The sequence below is a fragment of the Corvus moneduloides genome, chromosome 20 (assembly GCF_009650955.1).
Source record: "Corvus moneduloides isolate bCorMon1 chromosome 20, bCorMon1.pri, whole genome shotgun sequence".
In the NCBI taxonomy this organism is placed as follows: Eukaryota; Metazoa; Chordata; class Aves; order Passeriformes; family Corvidae; genus Corvus; species Corvus moneduloides.
Window position 1 is genome coordinate 11,218,259 of NC_045495.1, and position 25,790 is coordinate 11,244,048.

Sequence of the window (25,790 nt, forward strand, 5' to 3'; positions counted from 1 at the left end):
GAGCAATACATGGAAATGCAGCAGCAAACACAAATACGCCCTCCCCACGCCCAGGCACCGCCCCTGCTGTGCGTGTCACGCCGCTCTACCCCCTCCCCTCACGTGCGCATAATGTAGCTCTGCCCCTCACTCTGCCCCCAGCCCTGCCCCTCGCTCCACCCCTCTCTGCTCATGGCGCTTCCCGCCTTCGGCACCGCCCCCCCCTCCAGTCCTGCGCTGCTCCTGTTCCTGCCGCCACCTGGAGCCACCTCTGGGCCTGCCAGTCCGGCACCTGCCTCCGTCCGGAGCCACCCGCCAGTCTCCTGTGAGCTGCCGCCACCCCCCCACCGGCCCCGGGCTGGTCCCGCACAATAAACAGAAGGGGTATGACACACAAGCCCTGTCCGCTAAACCTAACCTTAACCAGGACCCCAAACAACACCCCTTTCTCCCCAAAAGCAGCCACAGGCAGCAGCCCTCCCCACCGCAGGAGGCAATCACCCTGAATGCTGAGCCCATGCCAGCACCCTCCCCACAGCTGGAGACAATAATCCCAAATGCTGAGCCAATGCCAGCAGCCTCCCCACCTAACCCTAACCCCCTAACCCTGACCCCTAACCCCAAATCCTAACCCTAATCCCAACCCCCTAACCCTAGTCCTAGCCCTAACCCTATAGCCCCAATACCAATACAATGCCAGAACCCCACCACCAGGACCACACTAGGAGCCCACCACACAAGGGACAACACATGCAGGCCAGAGACCAATACGTAAGGTTCAGGGGTCAAGGGGGACAGTAGTACATAGGGTGGAGGGGGCAGAGGGACAGGGGCAGGGAGCACAGAGGCACAGGGCCAGGGGCCAGCACCAGGTTAGGTGCCAGACACTGTCATCAGGAGTAGAAGCCAGGTAGCAGGGGCCAGATGACCACAGTAGGGGTCAGGGGACAGCAGTAGGTGCCAGGTATCAGGGGTCAGGTGACACAGGTAGGGATCAGGTTTCAGGGGTCAGGTAACAGCACTAGGCATCAGGTGACAGAGCCAGGTGTCAGGTCAGGTGACAGCACCAGGTGTCAGGTTTTGGGTTAGGTGACAGCGCTAGGTGTCAGGTTTCAGGCCCCTCCCCTCATGCCACACCCCCAACCACACCCCCACCCCTCCATAACCCCGCCCCCTATGTCTAGGGATCGGTACGCACCTGCCAGGTCAACATTTAGGGTTTTCCAGGTGGGTTTCCCTGAGGTTTTCTGAGGCATAGGGTCCAGGTCAGGACCCAGGCACCCAGTCAGGGTCCAGGCACAGGTCATGGCCCAGTATCCAGGTCAGGGTTAGGGTTGCAGGACAGCAACACAGGTACGGGTCAGGGGCGCAGGTGTAGGCTAGGGGTGCAGGTGCAGGTGAAGAGCACAGGTTAGGGGTGCATGTACAAGCAGGGAGCACGGGTTAGGGGTGCAGGTGCAGGCTAGGGGCGCAGGTGTAGGTGAGGAGCATGGGTCAGGGGTGCAGGCCAGGGGTGTACATGCAGGCAAGGAGCACAGGTTAGGGGTGCAGGTGCAGGCTAGGGGCGCAGGTGTAGGTGAGGAGCATGGGTCAGGGGTGCAGGCCAGGGGTGTACATGCAGGCAAGGAGCACAGGTTAGGGGTGCAGGGTAGGGGTGCAGGCACAGGTGAGGAGCAGGGGCTAGGGGTGCAGGCACAGGGAAGGAGTGCAGGTTAGGGGTGCAGGTGCAGGCTAGGGATGGAGGTGCAGGCACAGAGCACGGATTAGGGGTGCAGACGCAGGTGAGGAGCACAGGTTAGGGGTGCAGGCACAGGTGAGGAGCACAGGTTAGGGGTGCAGGCGCAGGTGAGGAGCACGGGTTAGGGGTGCAGGTGCAGGTGAGGACCACTGGTTAGGGGTGCAGGCCCAGGTGAGGAGCACGGGTTAGGGGTGTGTTGGGGAAGATGGAACAGGAAAACCTTGGAAATATGATTGCCTGACAAAAGATTTTGGGAATATGAAAACTACAGGCAACATCGAAATGAAAGCCACTTTTGAAATACCAGGTCTTAGTTACTGAACAACTAGAAAACAATGGTATGGCCACTGAAGTAATCCCCTCTTGATGAAACAATACCCTCTGCTTGCAAACAGGTCCAAGGGTCAGAGCAGACCCTACTAGCTCAGCAGAAGGGGTCCAAAGAGTAGTTTTTAGAAGTTAAGATGTAACACTCTATGGTAATATAAGAACTCTTATAGGCTGTATGTAAATGCTATAGGATTTGTATCTTGTATTAGATTGGTTAGTGACAATTAGAATATTCAGTACAGAAGATGATTTATTGTATTGTAACCAGGACTTCAGACACTTCTTCTCTATTCCTCTCTTCCACTTCTACTCTTACTTCCACTCTTGCTCTTACACCCTCTCTCTCTCTCTCACCTGCTTACTCTCTTGGGCCTGCTCAGAGCTGAGTCTAGCAGCTCTGAGCAGTGCCCCAATACCCACGCCCTTTACAATAAACCGACTGTGTCCCAAGACCTGCCTATAGAGATCTCTCCATCCGTCTCCGTCCCGACCGAACCCGCCCGTAACCTACAGGGGTGCAGGTGCAGGTGAGGACCACAGGTTAGGGGTGCAGGCCCAGGTGAGGAGCACGGGTTAGGGGTGCAGACGCAGGTGAGGACCACAGGTTAGGGGTGCAGGCGCAGGTGAGGAGCAGGGGTTAGGGGTGCAGGTGCAGGGTAGGAGGCAGAGGTAGGGGTGCAGGCCAGGGGTGCAGGCACAGGTGAGGAGCACAGGTTAGGGGTGCAGGTGCAGGTGAGGACCACAGGTTAGGGGTGCAGGCCCAGGTGATGAGCACGGGTTAGGGGTGCAGGTGCAGGTGAGGACCACAGGTTAGGGGTGCAGGCCCAGGTGATGAGCACGGGTTAGGGGTGCAGGTGCAGGTGAGGACCACAGGTTAGGGGTGCAGGCATAAGTGATGAGCACAGGTTAGGGGTGCGGGTGCAGGTGCAGGTGAGGACCACAGGTTAGGGGTGCAGGTGCAGGTGATGAGCACGGGTTAGGGGTGCAGGTGAGGACCACAGGTTAGGGGTGCAGGCCCAGGTGATGAGCACGGGTTAGGGGTGCAGGTGCAGGGTAGGAGGCAGAGGTAGGGGTGCAGGCCAGAGGTGCAGGCACAGGTGAGTAGCACAGGTTAGGGGTGCAGGTGCAGGTGAGGATGATGGGTTAGGGTTGCAGGTGCAGGTGAGGATCACAGGGGTGCAGGCTAGGGGTGCAGGAACAGGTGAGGAGTACAGGCTAGGGTTAGGGGTGCAGGTGCAGGGTAGGAGGCAGGGTTAGGGGTGCAGGTTCGGGGTGCGGGTTAGGGGTTAGGGTTAGGGTTAAGAAAACCACAAAGCCAGGAGCTCCAGGGATACTCACTATGCGAAAGGCATGCCAAGGTGAGCGCGGCACAGCCCAAGCCTTGCTCCCTCTTCTTCTTTCTGCTTGGAACTCGCCACAGGTCAATGCCCGATTTCTGGCTCAAACTAGGGTTAGGGTTATGCGTAGGGTTAGGGTTTGGAAAACCAATAAAGCCAGGAGCTCCAGGGACACTGACCTTGCGAAAGGCAGGCCAAGTTGAGCACGGCACAGCCAAAACCTTGCTCCCTCTTCTTCTTTCTGCTTGGAACTCGCTGAGCCTAATGCGGGATTTCTAATTCAACCTGGGGTTAGGGTTAGGGTTATGCCTAGGATTAGGGTTGTGAAAACCACAAAGCCAGGAGCTCCAGGGACACTGACCATGCGAACGACACCCCAAGGTTAGGAGGGCACAGCCAAAACCTTTCTCCCTCTTCTTCTTTCTGCTTGGAACTCACCACAGCCTACTGCCGAATTTCTGGCTCAAGCTAGGGTTAGGTTTAGGGTTAGGGTTACACCTAGGGTTCGGGTTGAGAAAACTACAAAGCCAGGAGCTCCAGGGATACTCACCATGCGAGAGGAATGCTGTAGGAAGGAAAGCCCACTGATGGGTAGGCCAGGCAGAAACAAGAAGGGCTTGGCAAGCCAAGGCCCTGGAGGAAAGCAGTAGGCAGGTCAAGGGCAGGGCATGGCCATGTAAAGGAATGCAAGGCTACAGAGAGCTAGCAGGGCAAGGCCAGGAAACTGTTGTGTTGCCAAGGCAAGGCAGGGCAAGGCAGGTGAGAAGTACATTGAAGGACTGCTGGTACGCAAAAGTGGCCAGGACCAACTGCTCTGTGTGGCCTTGATCCCGCGTGGGTCATCTCTCCTCTGCACCTTAAAGACTTGAGCTACCTGCTTTCCTTTGTATGCAAAAGAACTCTCATTCTGGTCCCCGAGCTCAAGGGCAAAATGTGAATTGCCCTTCCAAGATTCAAAACATGCAAGGATTGCTCCCAGACAAAGGCTGCCCATAGAGATGATTGTGGCAACATGCGTCCTCCCCTGGTCTTCCTCTCCTGTGATCCTGAAACACCGGAGATGCTTGAGAGCTTTGAGATTCCTAGGAGGAGCAGAAAGGGCAGGGCAAGGCCATGCAATGTCATTGAAAAGGGGTCTTGAATTCCAGGTGGGGGAGGGGTGAGCAAGGTCATGCAAGGCAAGGGAGGGGTTCAAGGGCAGGGCAAGGCAAGTGGTGGCTTTGCGAGGCAAGGCGAGGCAATGAGGGTCCTAGAAGGAAAAGGAAAGGTGAGGCCAGACCTAGATGAATGTGAAAGGAAGTCAGGTGGGGGATGGGTGAGAAAGTAAAAGCAAGGCAGGGGAGAAAAGGCAGGTTGAGGGAAGGCTACAGAGGGGGCAGCAAGGAAATGCAATGTGGGGAAGGATGTGAGGAGTGGGCGCTGCCAGCCGGCCGGGATGGCAGGGGCGGGACCACTGCAAGTAGCATGGCAGGGATGTGGAGGGGGGTGTTAGTGTGCGGGAGGTGTGGGAGCCAGCGGCCATTGTGACACAGCGGGGCTGCACAGAGCCCATGCTGCTTTGTGACCTGTGGCTCCCAGGAGAGCCTTTGTGATGCTGGGGACCTACACGGAACCCTGGCTCCACTGTGACACCACAGAAGCTCGGGGAGCCCGGGAGACCGTGGGGATGCTAGGGAAGCTGACAGAAGCCTGGGCACCACAGAGACGCTATGGAACCTGGTGGAACCGAGGGGCCACAGTGACACTCTGGGGCCTTTTGGAAGCAACGAGAGCCTGGTGGGAAGCCATGGGATGATTAATCCTGGCAGGAACCTGCTCCAGGTGGGCTCCTCTCTCCTGGCTTCCACAGGTGCTGCTAGGATCCCACTGCGGCACTGGCTTGTCCCGGGCTCACGGCTTCCTTTGGGAATGGCTCTGCTCCAGGATGGCATGCTGCAGAGAATGCAGGTAGATTTTGTGCTCCCTCCTGGCATGCAGGTGGACAAGAAAGCCTGATCCAGCCCCCCCTCAGCCCATGTCCGGCTGTGTCACTGGGGCGCGGGAACTTTGGGAGCAGCCCCAGCCCTGCTCCTGGTCCCGGCTGGGCACGCAGCTGCTGGGACACAGGTGTGTCCTGATGGCCCCCGTGTACTCGTTTGAGAAGGGAAGGACAGAGTGCATCAGTGAGTTTGGTGTGGCTTACATGCGGCAAGGAGAAGGTGCAGCCCAGAACTGGCTTTCACTTCTAGGACCTTTTGCTATTGCGGGAGCAGCTGGTGGACCTTTTCAACCGAGCTGCAAGAGTGAAAAGTGTGATGGCATGTCTATCTGAGAAGGAAGGTTCAGTGCCGCAGTGTGTTGTGCACAATGTATATGCTGATAAGAGAAGGGGGTGCTTTTGGAACGTTTTCCTTCCTGACACGTCTGTCTGTGGGAGCTTTAGGTGCTTGGACTCAGGGATACCGAAGGTGTGTGAAAGTGACTGGGCTGCGAGAATCATGTTGCACAGGGAAGAGGGAAGGTCAGCAAATGTTTCCTGTCCTGGCACATGTCTCAGTCTGAACTGCAGCTGGAGATGCTTCACTTCCGCCAAGGACTGTGCCACCTTGAGAGAAGGATGCGCTCGATGGAGTTGAGAAAGAAAGTGCGTATCACTAGCTTGTTTCCTCTAGTTCCTAGACAGCAAAGGGGCTATGAAAGCCAGCACTGGCTTTTTGTTCTAGGACTTTTTCTTGACAAGCAGCTGCTGGATGTTTGGAAGGGGGTTTGGGCTATGCAAAAATGAGAGGGTAAGCTGGTACACTGAGCTAGAGAGAAAAAGCATATCTTCAGGGATTTGGATGCATTTCAGAGGGTGTGAGTTCCATGCTGAGCAGCTGATGGCACAGAAAAGGTTCTAAAGAAAGAGGCCGTGCTGGAATTGCATTTTCTTTTGCAGCCTAGAAACTGCACAGCCAACAGCGAAACGATTCCTCTTCCTTTCCCGCTACATGCAGGATCACATTCCTTTATGTCTCCAAGAGGCAGGATGCACAGCCGAGCTCTTCCACCGACTGCTCGCACACGACTGGGGCCGCGCCAGCGGAGCGCTTGGCTTTTTCCTGGGCACTGTCAACGCTCATGGAAACAAGCACCCGATAGCGCTGCTGACTTGCAGAAGAAGGAATCACTGCGAGCCCAGCTCGAAAGCACCCCAAGGGCAGAGGCAACTTGGAAACTTCCCTGCTCTCAAATCAACGGTGTCAGGCCAAAAAGATTTCCCTAATCTTCCCCTTCCAAGTGCAGACTCTTCTTTGCACCCACACTCCAAGAGCAAGATAACTCCTTTGCCCTAAGAAATCTCTTCCCTCTCCCAGAGTCCCGCCACCAACTTGAAGCCATCTGGCAAAAGCACGGCTTACAAAAGGGCCAGCTGAGAAAGCTCTTGCTGCCTACAACTTCAACTGCAGCCCTCAAAGCGGCAGCACACACGCTGCTCTCGGCACTTTCCTTCTCAGCTCTAGGCACCATCCTAAGCCTTCCCTCTCGCAGAGTCAGGATCCAAAGACAACGGCACCAGGGACTGCTCACACACGAAAGGCACCAGGACAAAAGGCTCACGAGCTTGGCCTTTGCATTCCCGCTGACAGCTCAACAGCTCTAAGCCAGAGAAGTGCCTGGTGGGAACAGCCTTTAGAGTCACTCCGAGCACCTCATGACAAGGAGCTGCAGCATGTGGGGATGAATCTCCAGCAGCCTCCTGCCCCAGGGTGTCCCCCGGGAGCAGCCATGCTCCAGGCCGTGACTGCCACCTGCACACCCAAAGGAGCCGGTGTTCCACACCACGGCTGTGCCTGGGACAGAGACACGAGTGGCCACAGAAGTGGCCATGGCACTGTCCGCACGCTGTCCCTGCTGCTTCTCCCCCAGCCGCTGGCGGGGCACCAACTCCCAGCCAGCCACTCCTAAAGCCACGGGCCCACTGGGACACTGCGGGGGCTCGTGGAAGCCAGCGGCCATTGTGACACAGCGGGGCTGCCCAGAACCCACGGTGCTTTGTGACCCGTGGCTCCCAGGAGAGCCTTTGTGATGCTGGGGACCTACACGGAACCCTGGCTCCACTGTGACACCAGCACAGAAGCTCAGGGAGCCCTGGAGACCGTGGTGACGCTATGGAAGCTGATGGAACCCTGGCTCCACTGTGTCACCACAGAAGCTGCGGGAGCCCTGGAGACCGTGGGGATGCTAGGGAAGCTGACGGAAGCCTGGGCACCACAGAGACGCTATGGAACCTGGTGGAACCGAGGGGCCACAGTGACACTCTGGGGCCTTTTGGAAGCAACGAGAGCCTGGTGGGAAGCCATGGGATGATTAATCCTGGCAGGAACCTGCTCCAGGTGGGCTCCTCTCTCCCAACTTCCACAGGTGCTGCTAGGATCCCACTGCGGCACTGGCGTGTCACGGGCTCATGGCGTCCTTTGGGAATGGCTCTGCTCCAGGATGGCATGCTGCAGAGAATGCAGGTAGATTTTGTGCTCCCTCCTGGCATGCAGGTGGACAAGAAAGCCTGATCCAGCCCCCCCTCAGCCCATGTCCGGCTGTGTCACTGGGGCGCGGGAACTTTGGGAGCAGCCCCAGCCCTGCTCCTGGTCCCGGCTGGGCACGCAGCTGTTGGGACACAGGTGTGTCCTGATGGCCCCCGTGTACTCGTTTGAGAAGGGAAGGACAGAGTGCATCAGTGAGTTTGGTGTGGCTTACATGTGGCAAAGAGAAGGTGCAGCCCAGAACTGGCTTTCACTTCTAGGACCTTTTGCTATTGCGGGAGCAGCTGGTGGACCTTTTCAACCGAGCTGCAAGAGTGAAAAGTGTGATGGCATGTCTATCTGAGAAGGAAGGTTCAGTGCCGCAGCGTGTTGTGCACAATGTATATGCTGATAAGAGAAGGGGGTGCTTTTGGAACGTGCTCCTTCCTGACACGTCTGTCTGTGGGAGCTTTAGGTGCTTGGACTCAGGGATACCGAAGGTGTGTGAAAGTGACTGGGCTGCGAGAATCATGTTGCACGGGGAAGAGGGAAGGTCAGCAAATGTTTCCTGTCCTGGCACATGTCTCAGTCTGAACTGCAGCTGGAGATGCTTCACTTCCGCCAAGGACTGTGCCACCTTGAGAGAAGGATGCGCTCGATGGAGTTGAGAAAGAAAGTGTGTATCACTAGCTTGTTTCCTCTAGTTCCTAGACAGCAAAGGGGCTATGAAAGCCAGCACTGGCTTTTTGTTCTAGGACTTTTTCTTGACAAGCAGCTGCTGGATGTTTGGAAGGGGGTTTGGGCTATGCAAAAATGAGAGGGTAAGCTGGTACACTGAGCTTGAGAGAAAAAGCATCTCTTCAGGGATTTGGATGCATTTCAGAGGGTGTGAGTTCCATGCTGAGCAGCTGATGGCACAGAAAAGGTTCTAAAGAAAGAGGCCGTGCTGTATAGGAGAAAGTTTCACGAAGGATGTCCGGATTTCAGGCGGCTCTCTCGAAAGCTGTTTATTGCATGGGCGAGGTTACAGCATTTCAGGGAGTGGCTATCCAGAGCCAGCCCTACAGCTGCCAGCTCCAGCTGTAGGCATACCTGAAGCCGCTTGCTGTTCAAGTTACAAAGCATTAGATACTTTTCTTTGCAGAGTATCTTAACACATAACAACCAATAAGCACCATACACAATACCTTTACATTTGCCTAGAGCCTATCATAGCTACTACCATCACCATATTGTAGTCATTATTATCCAATCACAAGAGTAAGTAAGTTACAATTTAAGCTTACAGTGGAAAATTCTTAGACCTTTCTTCTTCTTGCTTCATCAACATTTCTTGTTTGCCTGCCATATCTTTCTTTTTGGTAAAGACATGTTTTCTATTGACTTATGCTCTTCTTGAGACTTATTTACTTGGTGAAAAACATGTCTTTGTTTGCAGTCACATACCTTTGTCCTGCTCCTAAAAATCTCCTTCCAACTCATCTCCAACCTTTGCCTTCTCAGTTACTCAGCAATCTCTGTTTCAGCAAAACATCTTTTATTCTATATCAAAACTTGCTTTCATTGCTACCTCATCCCCAGCTTCTACATTCACAGACCTTTCTGCCAAGCCTACATACCTTACCAAACTTTCATCCTCCCACACAAGAATTTTAAAATATACAATACAATTCTCAATATCCTCTAGCTACAAGATGCAACCACACATATTTGTCCTTTTTTATTTTTGCAAAAACATTGGCAATTGTTTCTCTCTTTAATATTTTTCCCTTCGGAACTCATCTGTTTCCTGTTTTCACTCCCTCTACTCAGAAGTCCTTTCCTTTGGTTTATTCTTGTAATGATTCTCCAATCTTTCCAGGCTACTTTATAGAGATGTAGCTGGTGCAACATATACTTATTAGATATTTTCTGTTGTTTTGATTTGTGATCCGTGGCTACAGGAAGATGATAAAACACGTATTTTACATTACCTCAGACGGCAAAAATTTTTTGCATTTTTAATGGAAAATGTACTTTTAAAGTTTGGATAGCATAATTTTAAAAAAATAGTTTCATTACCTGTCCAGTAGCCATAACATAGATCTGTATCCATCATCTAAAAGTAAAGCCAGCTTTTGATTTGATACACACATTGAGACTTTATCCTGTATGAAATAAAGCAGAAAAAATGTGCTATTACAGTTTTATCTTCAACTGCACATCACTTCTAACCTTGAGCGAAGGCTCTGCATTATGGAATAGAACCAACTGAGGCAGTGCAGCTCTCGGTTAACGCATGATCAGGACCTTAGACTGCTAAGTAAGAGCAGGAAATAGTTTGGCTGCCACCACGAGGCAACAGCACATTCTCCTGTTGACATTCTCACTGTCAGAGTGAAACTGGAACCGAGCAATCCCATTCCTTTACAACCACCCTTATGCTGCAGAGATGGAGCCCTGAGCTCAGCAATGCCATTTGTGACAGAGGTTTCCCGGGTGGGAAGGCATCCTCCCTTCCCAGAGGTATTGCAAGTTCCCCTCTCCCCACTCCATTCCATCTGGAAATGGAATGCTGACAAAGGTTATACACTACAACACTGGCATGGATTTTTTTTCCTTAGGTAGATCTAAGGCAGTCTGGAAGTCACTCAGCCTCTTGTGCCCTCTTCAAGGAAGCATTTGTAACTTTTCTTCTTACAATAATCCAACCAAACAACTTGGTTACTGCTCCAAGTAATTACCGGAAGCTTTGGCTGTGTTTTCCCATTCGATTTTATTTAACCCAATATTTTGCAAATACTGACACTTCTATATTTGAAATTCCCAGCATACTACAGAGATTTGAGAGGTGATCTTCAAACTTGAGAGGTGATATTGACCACAGAATAGCAATAAATAGGAAATATCAGGAGAAAAGTTAATCCAATACACACCCCCAACAATCCTCCAATTTTTTTTTAAATTTTTTTTTTTTATTCTGGAAGAAACAAATTTAACAGCACTGCCATGCATGCAAGAAAGTGACCCAGGCATGAAGATGAGCAAGCAGTTGGTCCTTCACATTCCAGTTTTCAAGGGTGACATTAGTGGGACACTGCTTGGAGCACTGCAATGATATCAAAGTAATCCTTTAAACTTCCTGCTAACTGGAAATTTCTTTTAAGATGCACACATAATATATGGCTTATTACTTACACATACAGGCAAAAGGAAAAAACAAGTTTCACCACATTCTCATAAACCTCTAGAAATAAAGTCCTGTAAACTTAACTGCCTTTCTTACTTTGAGAAATTGCTACTGCTATAACATTACCTGTACTGGACCTTGTCAATTGGATGCTTTTGCCCAGACTCCTTGCTCCATATATGTCATTTACACCACAGAAAACAAGACAGAATCCTATCCAAGCAAAAATTCAGTGGGAATGGAGAATGACTTACTCAGCAACACCTGATTCTCTCTGTGCAACATGCACTACAGCTTTCTTTCAGTCTGATCAAACACTTCTTATGGTAAAGATCACCATCCTATAATCTGGACTACGGACTGACTTCCCGGCTCGACGTGCCTCATCGCCCCACCCTGATCCATTCTCTGGACATTGACTGAGCCTGACCGTACCCTCTGCAACCACCACCTCCCTGGGCAACCTGTTCCAACGCCTGACCACCCCAACAGCAAAAAAAAAAAAATTAATATGTAATCCGAATCCCCACTGTCCCATTTGAAGGCCACTCCCTCTAGCAGCCCATAGGCTTCTTTTCAGAAGCGATGTGAGGGGAAGGCGGCTCGCCGCTCCCCTTTGCCCACACGGCTGGCTCCCTTCCAGGCCCGATCCCACCCACGGCAAGGAAGGACGCACCCACCCAGACGCCCGGGGCCACTCCTTCACCGGGGCTCTGTCAGTCCCCCGCCGGGGCTCGGTCACTCCCTCGCCGGGGGTCACTCCCCCAGCACAGCCCGCTCCCCGCGCCCGCCCCGCCGCCGCCGCTCCCGCTCTGCCGCCCCCACAGCCCCTCAGCGGCACCGGCCCCTCCGGGCCCCGCCCCGGCCCCGCGGCCCCGGCTTCAAAGGACAGCATTGCAGCCCAGATGGCGTTGGATTCTGGAACAGGTCTAACGTGCTGCTTCCTCCTCTGCTGCCACAAGGCTACCAAAAAAATCTTTGCCATGCCGCCCCCCAGCCAAAGGGCACGTGCTACGTACCGAAGGGAGGAGGGGCTTTTGGGAGCTCAGATGTGCCTTTGCTTGGAAAGATAGAGCACTCGTAAGAGTGTTGAAGCAGCAAGCTCTTCCTCTTGACAGCACTCGGATGCTGCGCCCTGGCTCACAATTCCCTGAGAAAGCTGTCACTCTCGTCGAGCCCGTTCCTTTCTTGCGGGATGAAATCAGGTCCTGAACCTTCACCCTTCCCTTTCTCCTCTCTCTCTCAGTGCCTGCAAGGACTGCATTTCCTTCATTCCCGCCGAGTCATCCACAGAGACGTCAAAAGCTGCAACATTCTTGTGGGCATGGACGGATCTGTGAAATTGGGTGGGTATCCTTGGCGCGGCGCAGCGTTCCCGGGATGCGCTCTGGGGCTGCTCTGGGGTAACTGCCAGTTCCCCAGAAGCGCTGCTTGGCCAGCGCGCGAAACGTGAGGGCGTTTTTGAAGTGGCCAATGCCTTATTTCCCTGGCTACAGCCCCGCAGAAGCAGAGCACTGCTGCTTTTCCAGCTAGATTCACCGTGGCCTTGTCAGGCTTTGAGCGGGCAATCCTTTGGCTGGGTTTGCCAGTTGTAGCTGGCTTTGACAGGGTTTGTTTTTCTCCGCAGCTGACTTTGGCCTCTGTGCTCAGCTCACCCCTGAGCACGACAAGTGCAGCTCCAGCGTCGGCACTCCCAGCTGGATGGCGCCAGAAGTCGTGAGAGGAGAAGCCTACGGCCCCAAAGTGGACATCTGGTCACTGGGGATCGTGGGGCTGGAAATGGTGGAAGGGGAAGCTCCTTACCAGAGGGAACCCCGTCTCAGGGTAAGGTGCAGCTTAAAAGTGCGGCTCTGTGCGGAGAGAGCTGTTATGGCTAGGAAAGGAGCAGGTAGAGTGTCCTCTTCCCTTTTTTGTAGGTTTTTGAACTGATAGAAAGGAACGGGGCCCCAAAACTGCAAAACCCCAGGCACCACTCGGCTCTCCTGCGCGACTTTCTCCGCTGCTGCCTGCAGACAGATGAGGACAGGTGCTGGTCTGCCCAGGAACTCCTAAAGGTAAGAAAAAGCAAAGCGGCAAAAAGCCCTGCGAGCTGTGGACGCCTGCATGAAGGGCCGAAGAGGACTGTGGGCCACGTGGGCCTGGGCGAGACAGGTCCGGGACCGGAAGGCGGAGGGGCAGATGGTGCCCTCGGTCCTCTTTGTGCATCTTCCTGGTAGCAACAGGCTTGAGCCTGTTGGACGTGATCTTGGGACGTAATGGTTCCTTTTGGTTTTGTTTTTCCTTTGGGCGGCATCCGTTTGTGACCTCAGGGGATCCTGCCTCCAGCCTGGCTGCTCTGATCATCTCAGCCAAGCAAGTGCAGTAAGACTGGAGAGGAGACGCTTGTGCCTGAGGAGGCCTTGGTGCCCCACCAGCTCAGAGGAGTGAAGAGGGGATGTACTGTGTTTAGGAGAAGATTCGGCCATCCCCTGAGTTTTATAATGAGCTGTTCCGTAGTTAGGAAGTTTATGGGTTTGAGATTTTCTTAGCTTAGCTGGTTTTAGTTAGGACTCTAGACCCCAGAAAGCTTCATTAATGGAGCATTGTTTAGCTAAGAGTAGAGTATTGCTGATGTAGGGGAGCTGAGAATTATCCTTGAGCTAGAAATGGACGAATCGCCATACTGATGATTAAGCTATGAAAGAAAAAGCTGGGACTCAGCAGAACTGGAGCAGGCATGAGCTGTCAGCCTGAACAGGTCACCAGGAGGACAGAATGATGAAGATGAAGATGAAGATGAAGATGAAGAAGTAGCCAGAAGACCCTTGGTTTCAGCCCTTGGTTTCAGCAGGACTGGCAATAAAAAACTGTAAAACCTCCAGAGCCCTGGAAGATTCCCTTCCTTGCCACGCTGTGCCTAAGCTGGACAGCGCCTTCGAAGCCGTGCGCTCTGGACGGGCTGTCCCGTTGATGGCTTTGCGCTGCTTCCCAGCGGCCCAAGGCTCTCCCCCCTCACAGAGGGGCCCTGCCCCGCCCCCCGCGCCCCGTGGTGGCTGCCGCCTCGCCCGCCCTGCGGAGATGTTGCCCCCCCCACCCGCCCCCCGTGCCCTGGCATCCCCCAGCGCCAGCCGCCCCTCACGGCGGGGCAGGAGGAGGGAGCAGGCCCCACTTGTTCCCCTTTCCTGGTGCTCACGGGGCATCGAAGAGCCAAGGAGGGCTGAAATGGCACGTCCCCCAAACGCTTCCCTCTCTGGTCCTTTTGGGGCACTAATGCGCTTTGCTCAAGGGAGTCCGAGGGCCTACGCTTGGCTTTCCCTGCTAAGTGTCATTCTTCCTTCTGTAAGCTCCACAACTGGCTGGTTGATGTGAGCTGTCTAGGAGATGGGGAAAACGAGACGCTTTCAAATTGGGGGAATTATCCTGGTAAATTACTGCAGTTTTTCAGCAACAGGATTTCAAGGTGCAGCTGGGCCTTTCAGCCATTGCATCGATTTTCAAATGCCACCTGCAGCATCCGAAGTGTGAAGAGCCCAGTGTGAAGCTCCTCAAAGACACTGAGCAGTTGTCCACCAGCAGACAGGACGTGTCTGTGCTGAGTCACCAGAAAAGCAAGCTAAGCCCGGAGTCATTATTGCACGGGCAAGCAGAGTTGGTTTCCAGAGGAGTTGCATGCACTCGTTTCCCTCTCCCACTCAGTACTTTCTCTCCTCTTTCAAGCTGTCTCCTGGCTTTAACTGGAGCTTTTGACAGAGAAGGGAATGTCTGCATCTCATTTTCATTGGGATGTGGCTATCCAAATGTCTGCAAGGAATCTTACAGGGAGCATGGAGCCTGGGCAAACATCTGTGAGGCTTCAGCTTTTGACTGTTTGAAACAGGCCTTCTTTGGGCTCGGCACCTGCAGGCCACTGCAGAGTGGTAGCCGCGGGCTGCTGCCAGAGCTGCAACACAACAAAACTGTGGCAGCCCAAGAATCAGCGCACAGCTCTTCTGCATGTTGTGCGACATTAAGGTGCCAAAGAAAGAGCAAGCAGGAAGAGAGGAGCTTTGTGTCAGGAGACAAGCCAACATCTCCCCGCCAGAAAGGGAGGTCAGGCTCCAAACTGAGTCAGAGCAAAGGTCAGCATGCACCTACGTGCTCAGGAAGCAACTGCGCGCTGCAATACTCCTGGAAACTGATCTCCTTGGCTTCTTTTGTCCCCTAAATGTCATCAAAGCAGTTAGGGCTTTCAGAAGCAACAAAGATGCCAGCAGGAACAAGCACACTTGCCTTTAGTCAAAGCCTTCGGGAGGAAAAGTCACGTTTGCTTGGATTTCTTGGGGGCCTGCTGGATCGGTGCATTTTCGGAGTTACCCCGGGATGCCTTGAGCACTGGCTTATGGACGGTAAGGATTTTTTCTCCCGCTTTATGACTGAGGAGATCTTCCCAGGCTTTTCTTTTGCGTCAGCTGTACAGAAGATTTCGGTTGCTGGGCGTAACTACGCCAACAGACCCAGAGCGGCTGCTATTGTGACGTCAAGGGAGCCGGGCCGCATCACAGTGCTGTCAGCGCAACGTTGTCCCGGTGCGCGCGAGGCCTCGTTGTCCAGAGCAGCTCTTTGGCTTGCTCGCTGCAGGAGGACCCTCGTGACTGAGGCATTCTCAGCAGACGGCCTGCACCCTGACAGGAGTCTTGGTTTTTCCCCCGGGTGGCATTCAGTGTGCAAACCCGCACAGCACTGCTAGAATGATCGGGCAAGTCTGTGCCGCGGTTTGCACGGTTTTTTCTGTGGCGTATTCCGGCTACTTCCTGACCCACCTGCCTCGTAAGCAAAGGTTTATCCTGGGGGTAGCCATCACACGGCGTTTGCTTCACTTTGCTCCTTATGCTCGTTTGTAGTGATGAAGCTGATTTTGGGAGCAAAAGTGCCATTAAGATGCCGCTCCTTTGGTAAAGCTCCTGCCAACAGCATCAGCTAAAAAGGGGGTGTCTGCACTCACTGGCGGGTGGAGAGTATTTGCAACGTAACCTGCAGGGGTTGCGTTCCCTCCACGGGAGAGCGCGTGGCATTGGACACTGTCATTTCCTCAGCTTGCTGCTTCAGCCGAGACAACCTGCAAATTGCAGGCTGGCAGGGAGCCTCACAAGTACTTCTAAAACTTGCCCAGGAGTGAGGGAAAGCACATTTTTGCTCCAAATCCTGCCATTAGAGGCCTTGGCTCTCTGCTGTGACCCTTTACGGTGTGCCAAGAGAGCGGAGTGGGCGTTGGTTTGGTCAGGAGTGGGCGGGGCTTAGCGATGTGGGGCGTGGCTTAGGCACAGAGTGGGCGTGGCTTGGGGCAGGATGGCATTGGCTTAGACAGGTGTGGGCGTGGCCAAATGGACGCGTGGGCAGGGCTTAGCTGCAGTGTGGGCGGGGTTTATACAGGGTGGGCGGGGCTAATGGGACACGTGGGCGTGGCCTGTGACCGAATGGGCGGGGCTTGGGGCACTGTGGGCGTGGCCCAGTCCTGGCCCCACCCCCAGGGGTGCTCCCCGAGGTCGAGGATTTTTTCGGCATCGGCGACAGCAGCTCGGGGCTGCTGCAGACAGGTGAGGCCCCGCCCACCGCCGGGGATTTGGGGGTTTTGGGGGGGATTTTGGGGGTTTTGGGGGGGTTGGGGCTTTTTTGGTTTTTTGGGGGGTTTTTTAGGGTATTTTGGGGTTTTTTTTTTGTCACCCGGCCCCTCCTCGGCCCCTCCCTCGGTGTCCGTCCGCCATTTTGGGTTGGTTTTGCCCATTTTTGGTGGTTTTTTGAAGTTTTTTTGAGGGGGGTTTTTGGGTTTTTGGGGTTATTTTGGGCGTATTTTTGGGGGGGTTTTGTGGGGTATTTTTGGATTATTTTGGGGGTAATTTTTGGGGTTTTTGGGGGGAGTTTTTTTGAAATTTGGGGTAATTTTGGGGTTATTTTGGGGGGGTTTTGTGGGGTATTTTTGGGTTATTTTGGGGGTATTTTTGGGGGGGTTTGGGGAGGATTTTTTGGGGGATTTGGGGTTATTTTGGGGTTATTTTGGGGGTTTTTTTGGGGGTACTTTTGGAGTATTTTGAGCTGTTTGGGATAGTTTTTTGGGTGATTTTTGGGTGATTTTGGGTGGAGGGGATTTTTTTTTGTTTGTTTATTTGGGGGTTTTGGGTTATTTTGGGGGTATTTTTGGCAGTTTTTTTGGTTTTTTTGGTGGTCTTTTGTGGTTTTTTGGGGGGTCTTTTTTGGGGTTATTTTTGGGGGTTCTGGGGGTATTTTTGGGGTTTCTTTGGGGGTATTTTTGGGTTTTTTGGGGATTATTTTTAGGGATGGTGTCCTGGGTTGCAGTGTATTCTATTACCATCCCCATCAGCCGTTGAAATCAGGTGGGGCAGTGTTTCCTTGCCTCCTCCCCCCAGACTATCTTTCTGTTAATTGCCCATCATTGTCCTGCCGCCTGACTCAGAGATAACTCCCTCCGGACTATCTTCTGTTAATGAGCCTAATCAACACTTGGCCTCATGACTCATTACCCCATTGTGAGATGCTCCACCCAGAGGGAGGAACCAAGCATCCCATCGTGGATATAATCTGAGGCTGAACACCAGAGACACCGGCTTCCCACTGGATTTCCAGAGGACAGGAGCTCTTCCTCAGGAAGTCCAGTCCACCACTGGACTTCCTGAGGAAGAGCAGATTGTTTTACTACAGGATCACTGCTTCAGAGGACTGCAGCCACCATTCTACCAGACTGCTACCACCACCCTGCCTAACAGGGTGCCAGGTTGTACCTTGACTCTGTCAGTTTGACAGTGTTTTCTTTTACCTTTTTTTTCCCCTTTTCTTTAATTTCCATTAAATTGTTATTCTGACTTGGTGCCTCCCACTGGTTTGTTTTCAAACTAGTACATAATTTGGCGCCCAATGTGGGGCTTGCTCTGAGAAAAGGTCAGAATTACAATTTTGTATAAACAGAAATCTATTCACCATGGTGCTCAGCTGGTCTGCATGGGTACTGTATCTTGCTCTCTATATTTTTCCTCACATGGGGAACTACCTGCCTGTTGTATTACTCCTGTTAAAACCAGGGAATGGTATGAGAATTGCTTTATTGGTTTATTATGTCTATAGCATAATAACCTGCGAGGCGATGAATACCATTCGGAATATATACTCAATTTTGTTTGGCTGTCCTAGTCTGGGCTCCTATGTCTGGGACCTCTTCAACAATCACAGCCAGCCCCTGGTGGGAGGAGTAGAGAGTGGTTTCTTCCAGCCTTTCAGGCCAGGCACAGCAGTTTTTGAAAAAATTGAGTTCCCTCTGGATGTTAAGGATGGTATAATCTTCTTGTCAGCTCTTTTCTCTTTTTTCTCTATGGCCTGCATTGTGTACACCATGCTTAGAAACAAAACACTACTTAGTGTGGTGCAACGTCTGCTTGGGGAGGAGGTAAAAAGGAGCAAAGCAGCAAATACCATGTCTACACAGACTGTCACACAGAAAGGAGCCGAAAGCAAAGCAACCGCATCCATTTCTACGCAGACCATCACCGAGGAGAAAGGAACCAAGAGCAAAGCAACCGCATCCATCTCTACGCAGACTGACACAGAGGAGAAAGGAACCAAACAAAAAGCAACAGTGTCCATCTCTACACAGACTGTCACAGAGGAGAAAGGAACCAAATGTAAAACAACAGCGTCCATGTCTACGCAGACTGACTCAGAGGAGAAAGGAACCAAAAGCATTGTCAGCGTCCCCATGCAAACCATCACTGAACCAGAACAGCCTAAACTGATTGCAGTTGCCCCCGTGCAGAAGAAGAAATCAAAAAGCAAATCAGTCCGCATAGTGACTGACGAGGATGCAGCAGGACCTTCGCACCCAGCAGAAGAGGCAGAGCCAGAGATCATCACTCGGTCGCTATCCCTGGGTGAGCTGCGAGACCTGCGGAGGGAATTCACCCGCCAGCCAAACGAGTCTATCCTGACCTGGCTGCTCCGCATCTGGGACGCTGCAGCCAATGACACCATTCTGGACGGAAGTGAGGCCAGGCAACTGGGATCTCTGTCCCGGGATGTGGTCATTGACCAGGGGATCGGGAGAACCCAAGAAACCCTCAGCCTCTGGCGGCGACTGCTTACAAGTGTAAGGGACAGGTACCTTTGTAAAGAAGACCTCCAGGTGCACCAAGGAAAATGGAGCACAATGGAACAAGGTATCCGGTGCCTGAGGGAATTGGCTGTGCTGGAGATGATTTTCTCAGAAGATGAGAGATTTCCTAAGAGCCCAGATGGTGTCCAGTGCACGTCACAGATGTGGTTGAGGTTCGCACGCCTTGGACCAGAGATATACTCCCGTTACCTGGCAACGCTGCAATGGAGGGAAGGCGAGGACAGGGTGGGCGTCTTGGTGAACAAACTGAGGATTTACGAGGACACCGTCACAGCCGCGTTTCGCACCCATGTCTCATCGGTGGAAACAAGTCTTTCGGCTGAGCAAGTCCAGAGCTTGATTGAAGAAGGCCATCAGAAATTGAAAAAGGAACTTAAGGAAGAGATTTACCACATCCCACCAGAACCAACAAGAGTCTCTGCCATTAGGAGCCGGCGACCCCCAACCAGGGAGAGAGGATACACCCCACGAGGTAACCTCTGGTTTTTCCTTCAGGAACATGGAGAAGACATGAGTAAGTGGGATGGAAAACCCACCTCCTCCTTAGCAGCTCGGGTACGTGAACTAAAAAGAGGGACAACTACCACAAGAAGCGCATCTAGAGTCAACATTGCTCCGGTCTCCCGCACACAGAACTCCAGACGGTACCGGAATGATAATATGACCGATCCTCTTGAAGGGACCTCAGGAACGTATTCACCGGAAGGGAGCAACATGCAACATGACCAGGAACAGAGGGGCCCTGCCTCTAGCCAGGTAGAGGAAAGGGAGAATCGGGTCTTTTGGACTGTGTGGGTCCGATGGCCTGGCACATCTGACCCACAAAGATACACGGCTTTGGTTGACACCGGTGCTCAATGTACTCTGATGCCATCAAGGTATGTGGGAGCAGAACCCATTTCTATTTCTGGGGTGACAGGAGGATCCCAGCAGCTGACTGTACTGGAAGCTGAAGTGAGTTTAACTGGGAACGAGTGGCAGAAACACCCCATCGTGACTGGCCCAGAGGCCCCGTGCATTCTCGGCATAGACTATCTCAGAAATGGATATTTCAAGGACCCAAAAGGACATCGTTGGGCTTTTGGGATAGCTGCTGTGGAGACAGAAGATATCAGACAACTGAGTACATTGCCTGGCCTCTCAGATGACCCCTCTGCCGTGGGACTGCTAAGAGTTGCAGAACAACAGGTGCCAATCGCCACAGCAACAGTGTACCGCCGGCAATACTGCACCGACAGAGACTCTGTGGTTCCCATCCATGAGATGATTTGCAAACTGGAGAGCCAAGGGGTGGTCAGCAAGGCCCATTCACCTTTCAACAGCCCTATATGGCCAGTGCGTAAGTCCAGTGGAGAATGGAGGCTGACGGTGGACTACCGTGGCCTGAATGAGGTCACGCCACCATTGAGCGCCGCTGTGCCGGACATGTTGGAACTTCAGTACGAGCTGGAGTCCAAAGCAGCGAAGTGGTACGCCACTATTGACATTGCCAATGCCTTCTTCTCCATTCCTTTGGCAGCAGAATGCAGGACCCAGTTTGCTTTTACCTGGAAGGGTGTGCAATACACCTGGAGCCGACTGCCCCAGGGGTGGAAGCACAGTCCCACCATTTGCCACGGACTGATCCAGACTGCATTGGAAAAGGGTGAGGCTCCAGAACATCTGCAATACATCGATGACATCATCGTGTGGGGAAACACAGCAAAGGAAGTGTTTGAGAAAGGAGAGAAAATCATCCAGATTCTCCTGGAAGCTGGCTTTGCCATCAAAAGGAGCAAAGTCAAGGGACCTGCCCAAGAGATCCAGTTCCTGGGAGTAAAGTGGCAAGATGGACGACGTCAGATTCCCACCGAGGTCATCAATAAGATCACTGCGATGTCTCCACCGACCAGCAAGAAGGAAACACAAGCTTTCCTAGGCGCCATAGGTTTCTGGAGGATGCACATTCCCGAGTACAGCCAGATCGTGAGCCCTCTCTACCTGGTTACCCGCAAGAAGAATGATTTCCACTGGGGCCCTGAACAGCAGCAAGCCTTCGCCCAGATCAACAGGAAATCGCTCATGCGGTAGCCCTTGGCCCAGTCAGGACAGGACCAGAGGTGAAGAATGTGCTCTACTCTGCAGCCGGGAACAATGGTCTGTCCTGGAGCCTCTGGCAGAAGGCGCCTGGTGAGACTCGTGGCCGACCACTGGGATTCTGGAGCCGAAGCTACAGAGGGTCTGAAGCCAACTACACTCCCACAGAGAAGGAAATCTTGGCAGCCTATGAAGGAGTCCAGGCTGCCTCAGAGGTAATTGGCACTGAGGCACAACTCCTCCTGGCACCTCGACTACCGGTGCTGGGTTGGATGTTCAAGGGAAAGGTTCCTTCCACGCATCATGCCACCGACACCACATGGAGCAAGTGGATCGCCCTCATCACACAGCGTGCCCGTATTGGAAACCCGAATCGCCCTGGGATTCTAGAAATTATAACAAACTGGCCTGAAGGTGAGACTTTTGGATTACCTTCTGAAGAAGAGGAAGAGCAAGTGACTCGTGCTGAGGAAGCCCCACCATATAATGAGCTACCGGAGACTGAAAGACGTTATGCCCTCTTCACTGATGGTTCCTGCCGAATTGTAGGCGCTAATCGAAAGTGGAAAGCTGCAGTATGGAGCCCCACACGACGAGTTGCACAAGCTACCGAGGGACAAGGTGGATCGAGTCAGGTTGCAGAGCTTAAAGCCGTCCAGCTGGCTTTGGATATTGCTGAACGAGAGAAGTGGCCGAGGCTCTATCTCTACACCGACTCATGGATGGTAGCTAATGCTCTGTGGGGATGGCTGGATCGCTGGAGAAAGGCCAACTGGCAGCGCAGAGGGAAGCCCATCTGGGCCGCTGAGATTTGGCAGGACATCGCCGCCCAAGTAGAGAAGCTGACCGTGAAGGTTCGACACGTGGATGCGCACGTACCCAAGAGTCGGGCTAATGAAGAACATCGCAACAACGAGCAGGTGGACCGAGCTGCCAAGGTGAAAGTATCACAGGTGGATCTGGACTGGCAGCACAAGGGAGAATTATTCCTAGCTCGTTGGGCCCATGATGCCTCTGGTCATCAGGGGAGAGATGCAACATACCGATGGGCCCGTGACCGAGGGGTGGACCTTTCCATGGACAGCATCTCACAGGTCATCCACAGTTGTGAGACCTGTGCTGCAATCAAACAGGCCAAGCGGGTGAAGCCTCTGTGGTATGGTGGACGATGGTCAAAGTACAGGTATGGTGAAGCCTGGCAAGTTGACTACATCACCCTTCCCTAAACCCGCCAAGGCAAGCACTACGTGTTGACCATGGTTGAAGCAACCACTGGATGGCTGGAGACCTACCCTGTGCCTCATGCTACAGCCCAGAACACCATCCTGGGCCTGGAAAAGCAAGTCCTGTGGAGACATGGCACCCCTGATAGGATCGAGTCAGACAACGGGACTCATTTTAAGAACAGCCTCATCAACACCTGGGCCAGAGAACACGGTATCGAATGGATATATCATATTCCTTATCATGCACCAGCTGCTGGAAAAGTTGAACGCTGCAATGGACTACTTAAAACTACCCTAAAGGCACTTGGTGGGGGGACCTTCAAAAATTGGGAAGTGAACTTAGCAAAGGCCACCTGGATAGTCAATACCCGAGGGTCCATCAATCGAGCTGGTCCTGCCGAGTCTGAACCCTTGCACACAGTGGATGGAGATAGAGTCCCTGTGCTACACCTGAGAGGTATTTTAGGAAAGACTGTTTGGATTAATCCCACCTCAGGCAAAGGCAAACCCATCCGTGGGATTGTCTTTGCTCAAGGACCTGGTTGCACTTGGTGGGTAATGCAGAAAGATGGGGAAACCCGTTGTGTACCACAAGGAGACCTAATCTTAGGTGAGAACGGTGTGTAGATTTCACTGTGTATATATATATATATGTATGTGTGTTTTAGAGTTTAAGAAGGTATTGACTTGGGATAATGTAGATGGTAATAGAATAAGGGGGGGATAATGTCCTGGGTTGCAGTGTATTCTATTACCATCTTCATGAGCTGTTGAAATCAGGTGGGGCAGTGTTTCCTTGCCTCCTCCCCCCAGACTATCTTTCTGTTAATTGCCCATCATTGTCCTGCCGCCTGACTCAGAGATAACTCCCTCCGGACTATCTTCTGTTAATGAGCCTAATCAACACTTTGCCTCATGACTCATTACCCCATTGTGAGATGCTCCACCCAGAGGGAGGAACCAAGCATCCCATCGTGGATATAATCTGAGGCTGAACACCAGAGACACCGGCTTCCCACTGGATTTCCAGAGGACAGGAGCTACACAGCCACCACTGGACTTCCTGAGGAAGAGCAGACTGTTTTACTACAGGATCACTGCTTCAGAGGACTGCAGCCACCATTCTACCAGACTGCTACCACCACCCTGCCTAAGAGGGTGTCAGGTTGTACCTTGACTCTGTCAGTTTTGACAGTGTTTTCTTTTACCCTTTTTTTTCCCCTTTTCTTTAATTTCCATTAAATTGTTATACTGACTTGGTGCCTCCCACTGGTTTGTTTTCAAACTAGCACATGTGTTCAGCAGCTGTTGCTCAGTGTTGATGCAAAGCTTTTGTGTTCCTCATGGAAGCAAGGAGCCATTGTGACACTGCAGGGGCTCATGGCATCAAGGAGACAATTGTGACAGTACAGAACCTCCTAGAAACAAGGCTCCATGGTGACACCGTGGGGAATCATGGAATCAAGGAGCCCGTTGTGAGACAGAGAGGCCGCCTGGAAGCAATGGTCCATTGTTACACTGCGGATTCAAGAAGACCATAGGGGACAGCACGGAACCTCATGGAACCATCCGTCCATTGGGACACAGCGGGGCCTCATGGACACAAGGGGACCATTGTGGCAAAGCAGGGCCTCATGGAAGCATGGAGAGCATTGTGACATTGTGGGCAATCATGGAAGCATGGAGAGCATTGTGACTTTGTGGGCAATCATGGAAGCATGGAGAGCATTGTGCCACTAAGGAAACTGATGGAACCAAGGCGATCCCTGGGACACAATGGAAGCACATGGAATCAAGGCTCCATGATGACTTTGGAGGGCCTCATGGAGCACAGGATCCATTGTGACACAGCAAGACCTCGTGGAACCAAGGAGCCTTTGTGATACTCCAGATGCGCATGGAAGCCAGGGTGCACTGAGACACAGCGGGGCCTTGTTGGAACCAAGGACACCTCTGCAAAAAGCAGGGTAGCTGACAGAACCAAGGAGTCCATTGTTACATTGTAGAAAATTATACATTACATTCTAGAAAACCTATGGAAGCAAGGGGCTATTGTGACCCAGTGGGGCCACATGGAAGCAATTGTCCATTATGACAATGTGGATCAAAGGTGAGCATGGTGACACTGCGGAACCTCATGGAAGCAAGGAGCCATTGTGACACAGTGGGGCCTCATGGAATCAAGGAGACCATGGTGACACAGGTGATGCACATGAAGCCAAGGAGCCATTGTGACCCAGTGGGGCCTCATGGAATCAAGGAGACCATGGTGACACAGGTGATGCACATGAAGCCAAGGAGCCATTGTGACCCAGTGGGGCCTCATGGAATCAAGGAGACCATGGTGACACAGGTGATGCACATGAAGCCAAGGAGCCATTGTGACACAGTGGGGCCTCATGGAATCAAGGAGACCATGGTGGACACAGGTGATGCACATGAAGCTACGGAGCCATTGTGACACAGCGGGGCTTCTTCCCTTGAGCTCTGCAGCTGGCGGTCCCAGCCCACGGCACCATGTGCCAAGTGCTCTCCTTAGGGCTCTGCCTGCACACAGGCCCAGAGAAGTTTTCCTGTTTGTAAGGAAAGAATGGAAAAGCCTGAGCAGGTTTCCTCAACAACAAACCCTACATGCTCAGTCCAGGCTGCCTGGAATGATGTCCCCTTTCTACAAGGGACACTGTGAGCAGGAATGATGTCTGGGAGCAGAATTCCCGCAGTCTTTCCACTGAATTCTCTGTCCCTGTCCTTTGCCTGGCTCTCTGTTGCAGATGGAAGCTGCTGGTGCCTTTCTCAGCTTGAAGCCCTCTTTTGATGCAAGCAGATGCTCCCAGGTGTGTTCAGCAGCTGTTGCTCAGTGTTGATGCAAAGCTTTTGTGTTCCTCATGGAAGCAAGGAGCCATTGTGACACTGCAGGGGCTCATGGCATCAAGGAGACAATTGTGACAGTACAGAACCTCCTAGAAACAAGGCTCCATGGTGACACCGTGGGGAATCATGGAATCAAGGAGCCCGTTGTGAGACAGAGAGGCCGCCTGGAAGCAATGGTCCATTGTTACACTGCGGATTCAAGAAGACCATGGGGACAGCACGGAACCTCATGGAACCATCCGTCCATTGGGACACAGCGGGGCCTCATGGACACAAGGGGACCATTGTGGCAAAGCAGGGCCTCATGGAAGCATGGAGAGCATTGTGACATTGTGGGCAATCATGGAAGCATGGAGAGCATTGTGACTTTGTGGGCAATCATGGAAGCATGGAGAGCATTGTGCCACTAAGGAAACTGATGGAACCAAGGCGATCCCTGGGACACAATG

General features: G+C 52.8%; 1 protein-coding gene across 1 annotated transcript; it reads left to right on the forward strand.

The window, feature by feature from the left end:
• Positions 1-12,229: 12,229 nt before the first annotated feature.
• On the forward strand, positions 12,230-13,426 carry LOC116454144 (serine/threonine-protein kinase PAK 3-like). Its single transcript, XM_032130350.1, is given in 4 exon segments — positions 12,230-12,380; positions 12,662-12,858; positions 12,951-13,084; positions 13,321-13,426. Coding segments are annotated over 4 exon segments (588 nt in total).
• Positions 13,427-25,790: the final 12,364 nt, after the last annotated feature.